Source organism: Gobio gobio, assembly GCF_949357685.1.
Source record: "Gobio gobio genome assembly, chromosome: 8".
NCBI lineage: Eukaryota > Metazoa > Chordata > Actinopteri > Cypriniformes > Gobionidae > Gobio > Gobio gobio.
Window position 1 is genome coordinate 48841157 of NC_137114.1, and position 7991 is coordinate 48849147.

At 37.5% G+C, this 7991-nt stretch overlaps 1 protein-coding gene across 1 annotated transcript; it reads left to right on the top strand.

The window, feature by feature from the left end:
- Window positions 1-5122: 5122 nt before the first annotated feature.
- LOC307129955 (uncharacterized protein) lies at window positions 5123-6807 on the top strand. The gene is made up of 2 exons (XM_079822773.1): window positions 5123-5330; window positions 5571-6807. The coding sequence occupies exons 1-2, from the start codon at window positions 5228-5230 to the stop codon at window positions 6629-6631; spliced, it is 1164 nt and encodes a 387-aa protein (XP_079678899.1). The 5' UTR covers window positions 5123-5227; the 3' UTR covers window positions 6632-6807.
- The last annotated feature ends 1184 nt before the right edge of the window (window positions 6808-7991 follow it).

The following is a 7991-nucleotide window of genomic DNA, read 5'->3' on the forward strand; positions in this document are numbered from 1 at the left end:
CACGCGCGTCCTGAAGGCAGACCTCTTTCACCTGCGTCCTCACAAAGCTTTGTCATTTGTATGTGTTTTAAGCCCTGCCAGTTTGGACATTAAAGTGATATTAGACCATCAGATGTGTTATGTTAAACTAATGCCTGATATATTGGGACAAACGAACACTCAGACAGATGCTCGCACATCACGTGAAGATCGCGCGCAGTGTCAACGCTGTCCTGTGACTAAAGTAAACTATAGTAGCTAAAGTAGCTTAAAAACTCAACCGTTATAGCATATATTTTAATACCTTTGAAGTTAGTACAAACCACAGCTTCATAATGCATAGAGACGGTATGAGTAATTCACACACAATCACTCTCTCATTAATGCATTCAAATAAATGTAATGTAGGCCTACAGTGTTCATTTATCTGTATCTGATGTACAACAAACAGAAATCTGCCCCATAGACAATAACTGCTGAAAGTGAACCGTTTCCTTCAAGTATTTTAAAATCACAAAGAAATGTACTTTTTCATTAGAAAAAAAAAATTCCACCTTTAATAGTAGAAAATATTTACAGTACAAACCTTATCAGGAACTTACTCAAAAACCTTACGAGGGCCCAAAAAAAGAGAGCAAAATAATCGTTCATTAATCGTAATCGAGGTAAAAGGTTCAATTAATCAAGGTTTTTATTTTTGGTCAAATCGTTACAGCCCTAGTCAATATATAGTTTTTTTTAATTAATTTGGTGCTATTATGCACAGCTGAGTAAACGACACTTGGGTTTACCGTATGTGTGTCGCTTGAAGGCGGCTTTTGCTGCTTGCAAACAGACTCTTTTGAGGAGACAGTGAATAATTTACTGCCCTGATGATTGCACTCGCTTTGCTCAAATACACTGCATACACTGCTCTCGCTCATATCTAAGGTAAATCATCAACACATTTAAAATAAATAAATAAACAAAACAATCAAATGTAAAATCATATCAAATAAAATGTGTTCTGTTGCAAGTTCACACACTTGAGCTAAAGATTTATTGTTGAGCTCTCAAGTTATGTTGAGAAAGTCAGTTCAAGTCTTTATGTGTGTCCTTGAACTGCTGTTGGGGGATAACTCAGTATAAATCCAGTAACGTCTTTTTGAATTTGGCAGATCTGGTGTCCCTTCCGCAACAATTCACCAATAAATACCGGGAAATATTCACATCCTCCTACAAGAGAAGGACAAACTCCAGGTGTAGCAGCTGAATTCTGTGTGACTGTTAAAGATGGAGTTTATTAAAGAGGAGATTGAAGACATGAGTGATCCAGATCCATCCAGAATAAAACATGAAGATACTGAGGAACAAATAGGTTGGTGTCCATTTTTGATTCTTCATAATTGACTGCTTTAGTGGCTGTGAAATAATCAGCAGTATGTAAACGCATGAAAGCTGTGATTAGGTTCTTCCACCAAATATTGATTTAAAAAAAAAAAAAAAACCTAACCCTAAGTTAAGACATTAGTATTGTGTTGTTTAAAAATGTATATAAACTTGTTTTCTTTGCATTATTATAGGTATGAAAACATGGTTATTTTGACCAGTTGTCATTTTCTGCAAATAAGAATAAATCAAAGTTCATTTTACATGCCCTGAAAGTGACCTCTGTTTTGGGAACCGAAAGTCGTGGTTATCCACTTGCTTACCCTTAAATATACTGTATGTCACATAACCTGCTTTCTGGAATACCCCCCTGATCTCTTGTTGTCTTTGCGTTGTAAACTTGAAATGTAAACTTGAATTTTCACATTTATTCTCCTTGAACTGATTCAAACTATCTAATGTGTTTATTTTAGACCAGATGGAAGTGATGGAGCACAAACTAAATGAAGTGGAGGAGAAACATGACTTCAAAACTCGAGGAACAAAAGCCAAAAAGCTGCACACCTGCTCTCAGTGTGGAAAGAGTTTCCAAAATGAACGAAACCTTAACAGACACACAAGAATTCACACTGGAGAGAAACCGTATACATGCACTCAGTGTGGAAAGAGTTATGCTGGTGAATCAGGACTCAGGTATCATCTGCTCATTCACTCTGGAGAAAAACCATTTAACTGTGATCAGTGTGGTAAAGATTTTATTTCATCATCAAATCTAAAAACACACCTGAAAGTTCATTTAGATGAGAAGCCTTATGTGTGTTCTCTCTGTGGAAAGAGTTATTCGAGGCTGGATCATTTTAAACTGCACCAGAAAGCACACAATGATGTGAGAGATCATGTGTGTTGTGACTGTGGAAAGAGCTTTACAACAGCAGACAATCTGAAACAGCACCAAAGAATTCATACTGGAGAAAGACCTTACAAGTGCTCATATTGTGACAAGAGTTTCACTCTGTCTGGAAACATGAAATCACATGAGCGACTTCATACTGGAGAGAAGCCGTACCACTGTACTCAGTGCGGAGAGAGTTTTAGACATTTATCAAGCCTTCACGCTCATATGAAAAAATGTTTCAAATGATCAACATACGTTTTCATGTCAAATATACTGAAGTCAATTCTGTGAGAGAAAATATGTTGGTCCTAAAAGCACAGAACAATCTAGATTTAAGGTAGAGTAGGCAATTGTTTTTATACAATTTACACACTTTGTGATTTTACGTGGCCTACCACTTAATGGCTGAGTTGCTGTTGTTCCCAATTACTTACCAACAGTTGACCGTGGAATATTTAGTAGTGAGGAAATTTCACAAATGGGACTATTTAGGTTCATACTGCCCCTTGTGCTGCAGTGTTAAGTGAACACAGAGAGTTATAGTTTTAATGACATTATAACATTCTCAATGACATTAATGACATTGAATTTAAACATTCTTGCATGTGTAATAAGCAGAAGTTATGCACATTGTGCACCCGCCTATAGGAGCATATTACTAACGTGCTCTTTAGGGATGTGATGGTGAGGAAATTTTCCCACCGGTTAATCGACGTGTGACAATACCGGTATTACTTGGCTTTTAAATCACTAATTCTAAACTGAAGGTAAAATGCACACGGCCGCAAGGGCATTCATAACGGGGCGGAGCAAAGTGAGATTAATTCCTATGGAAGTTAAGTCTGTATAGGAATGAACTGAAAACGTGCCAGTGGACACGCACCGTGAATGACAGTGCGGCCGCGCACATTTTACTTTCGGTTTAGAATTAGCGGCAATTCCGGGGTGGGTTATTTGAAATGTGGGTTAGCCTATTATTCTTAATGAAAAACAACAACAAAACAAGTTTGTACAATGACTAACTCCCTTAAATAGGTGCTTTTACATTTTGCTTTGAAACTAAATCTTCCGCGATCATTATATAATAAAAATTTATAATTTATATAATTTGTTACATTTATATAGCGCTTTTCTAGGCACTCAAAGCGCTTTACATATAGAAGGGGGAATCTCCTCAACCACCACCAATGTGCAGCATCCACCTGGATGATGCGACGGCAGCCATATTGCACCAGAACGCCCACCACACACCAGCTGATTGGTGGAGAGGAGACAGAGTGATGAAGCCAATCTCTATATGGGGATGATTAAGAGAGGGCCAGTGGGCAAATTTTGGCCAGGACATCCTGGGATTTTTAATGACCACAGAGGGTCAGGTTTAAACCTCGGTTTAATGTCTCATCCGAAGGACGGTGCTTGTTACAGTATAGTGTCCCAATCACTATACTGGGGTGTTAGGACCCACACAGACCACAGGGTGAGCACCCCCTGCTGGCCTCACTAACACCTCTACCAGCAGCTACCTGGTTTTTCCCAGTTGGTCTCAAATCCAGGTACTAACCAGGCTCAGCCCTGCTTGATCATCTTGTCTGGCAGCTCTTTGCGCTTGTGATGAATGAAATCTGACTTCTGCTGCTGATGTGCTGCGACTCTCATTCAGCTCACGCTGTATTGAGCAGACACGTTCAGTTTTTAATTGTAGTGTCTGTTTTCTAACTGTACTAAATGATTTTAGTACTATAAAAATGAAAATGATGGTGGGGGCGGTGCTGCGGTGGGCAAGTGATGTAACCGGTGTCACCGGTAACACCGACTATTGCAGCAAGCCTAATGTGAGTGCATTTGCTATTTAAACAATGTGGACATTAAAATGATAACTGTGTCGGGCTGAAACTAGCAAAAAACACTTGTGTAGTGGCTGGCGTCGCATTGTGCTGGGTGCATGATAGGGCTCTCAATCTTAATACTGTGATAAATATGTTTGGGATGTACAGTATTATTGTAAAACCAACCTAAATTACCAGGTAGGAAATCATACAAATCACCTTACAAAGAAGTTGGAGTTTATTTTATCCTTTTATTTTTTACTGTTTATGAAAAAGTAATAAAGGACCAAAGCTTCAGTTCACCAGAAGAAAAACAATAAACCAATTGTTGATCATTTTCATTATTTACTATGCTTTTAAAGATCCTGATTCACTAAGTTGTAAGCTTGGAAAAATTATATAGGACAACAGGATTTCAAAACTGGATAAACACAATTATTATGCTGTTTTATTAAAAAGCACTTGTATGTTACTGAAAGAGGAACAGATCAGCTTAAATTGAATGTTAATGAGATGAGTCATAAAATACAATTTGTATTTCACTGACTTTGTGTGATTTTAAACTTTGTGTTAGTCCATAACTCTTTTAACCTGGTCTTATAGACCTTTAGTCAGGTTAAATGCCATATTGAATTTAACGAGGCTCTGAGGGATAGATAGTCTTTATAATGGCGCACACTGAATAAATGTCATATATTGTATAATTTTCACAACTCACTACTTTACCGGAGTAACGGCTGAATTTCTGCTGTTCCAAAAGTGGCATCTATTATCAGAGAGATAATGTGCATTTTTATTTAGTGTGTTGAGGTTGTTTACGTCCGAGTGCGCATGTCCATTTGACTCAGCACACAGAGAGAGAGAGAGAGATAGAGAGTTGTATATTTAAATGGTTGAAGGAAAAGTATTCTAAAAATACGTTATAAAATATGTTAAAATTCGTTATAAAGAATTATTCAGTGTATTTTGAAGTGTCCACTATTATACATGCTCACTCAGTTCTGATTGACACTTATTCCTCTTTTTCCAACGCAATTACTCTGCACTCCAATAGGTGGCGCGCATGTGCCTCAAAGCGGTTTACAAAGTGCCAGAAAACGTAAAAGAAGAAGATCATCGTCCTGAGAAGAAATAACAGGAGAAATCCAAGAGTAAACCTATGAAATCTATGGGAAAGATGGAGTTTATTAAAGAGGAGATTGAAGACATGAGTGATCCAGAACCATCCAGGATAAAACATGAAGATACTGAGGAACAAATAGGTTGGTGTTCATTATTGATTGTTGACTACAAAGCTTTTTTATTCACCAGATTTGGTGGATGTGAAATGAGCTGGTAAAAGATACAGAAATGAATCTAAGCTATCATAACCGTGTATAGCATTTGTCAAACACATTTTGATATTATTAACAAGAGACTGACAGAGCTAACCTTTGGAACTAACTCTGTTAAATCAGAGTTCACTTGAACTTATTTTAACAACAAAAAAATATTTTTTTTAGACTGGATGGAGATGAAACCGCAAAGACACAAACTGAATGAAGCAGAAAAGGACAACTTCAAAACAACTCAAAGAACAAACCCTAAGAAGCCACGCACCTGTTTACAGTGTGGAAAGAGTTTTAAACAAAGAGGAAACCTTAACAAACACATGAGAATTCACACTGGAGAGAAACCGTATACATGCACTCAGTGTGGAAAGAGTTTCGCATGTAAAACGGATCTCAAGTATCATCTGCTCCGTCACTCTGAAGAAAAGCCATTTAACTGTGATCAGTGTGGTAGAAAGTTCATTTTATCATCACATCTAAAACAACACCTGAAAGCTCATACAGGGGTTAAGCCTCACTTGTGCTCTTTCTGTGGAAAGAGTTTTTTAAGGCTGGATCATTGTAAAAAGCACCAGAAAACACACACTAATATTAGAGATCATGTGTGTTGTGACTGTGGGAAGAGCTTTACTGCAGCTTTCAATCTGAAACAGCATCTACGAATTCATACTGGAGAAAGACCTTACAAGTGTTCATACTGTGACAAGAGATTCACTCTGTCTGCAACCATGAAAGTACATGAGCGAGATCATTCTGGAGAGAAGCCGTACCACTGTACTCAGTGTGGGGAGAGTTTCAAAAGTGCCAAAGGTCTCCGATATCATCTGTACATTCATACCGGAGAAAAACCATTTAACTGTGATCAGTGTGGTAAAAAGTTTAAAACGTTATCAAATCTTAAACAACACCTAAAAGTTCATTCAGATGAGAGGCCTCACTTGTGTTCTCTCTGCGGAAAGAGTTTTTCACGCCTGATCAGTTGTAAACGGCACCAGAAAATGCATGATAAAGCGAGAGATCATGTGTGTTGTGACTGTGGGATGAGCTTTACTAAAGCTTGTCATCTGAAACAGCACCAAAGAACTCATACTGGAGAAAAACCTTTTAAGTGCTCATATTGTGACAAGAGTTTCACTCAGTCTGGAAACCTGAAAATACATGAGCAAGTTCATACTGGAGAGAAGCCATACTACTGTACTCAGGAGAAAGTTTCACCCAATCAAAAACTCTAGCGATTCATATTAAAACCATTTTTACACTGAATAAATGTTATCCTCAAATAGTGCTTTCAGGTAAAAAATTGTGATTGATAAGTAATGAGATTCAGATAAAATAAATGTATAGAAATGCCACAGGATTTGTAGAGATCATTGTTCACATAAAAAAATAAAAACATGTCATGTACTTATTCAATTGCATTTGCTTCCGTTTATTCATGGTCACATGACTGCACAAAACAACTCATTCAGTCTTTTAGTTAAAAAAGTCTGAACATTTAGAAAAATATTGATAAATTGTGTTTACTGTTTAGTCACATTTCTTTAGTTAGAATAATCATTTCTATTAAGTTTCCACTAAAATAATTGATTTAGTGTAATTTATCTCTCTCCCATCTCACTATACTGTTACTGTTCCCTGTCACACAGAGGCAGAAATGCCTATGATATCAAAAATGCCCCCACAATTTTAGAAGTAGGTGTAAAAATCCCATAGTCAATTTTTTCTCTATTTCTTTTATGATGATAAATACAAGCAAGTTAGTATATTACAATTAAGCATCAATAGTGCTGTTTCCTGAATATGGGCACAAATGTGAAATTGGTTTGTGAAAGTAACAGTAACAGACAGACAGTAAAAGTCTGTCAATGCAAATAGATTTTCTTTGATATCAGGTGTCAAAACTGTCTATTTACATATGTTTGATAGTGGAGATGTGGTTTACTTAAGAATACGCGGCCCCTTTAAGAAGCTCGACACTGCGCACTGGGGATGCGCAGAAGAGAGAGACGCGAGAGACGAAACGAGAGCTGAAAGCGTTGCCAAATTGGCAATTTTTTCGCCAAATGTATCTACTTTCGTATTGCTGCTGCGACTTGTAATTAACGTTTTGTGACAAGGAGCTATTTTGGCTAGGCCTATATTTAAATACAATTAGCTATTTTTTTGAGAGTTTTTAGAGGAAAATTGTCCCTTATTTTACATAGGCCTACACATTGTTGAATACACACATAAGGATTGTGCTGTGTGGAGAAAACTAACAGTAAGTAGTAGAGATGTATTTGTGTGTGTGTGTGTGTGTGTGTGTGTGTGTGTGTGTGTGTGTGTGTGTGTGTGTGTGTGTGTGTGTGTGTGTGTGTGTGTGTGTGTGTTTGCATTTTAGCGTCTTTGTGTCCCTAGCGACGGAGTGTGAGATCATGCGATGTAAACACGCGTCGTGTTGTGTCCAGTTCAAGTTAGCTCTTTAAACGCAAGAGGCTGTCCAAATATGTCTGAATAGGAAAGAAGTTATCAGTGTTTCTGTCCAGGAAGTACCAAATTATGTATTTACAGCGAAAACCATTGTCAGTAGCTCAATGTGGACAAGTTGCTTCT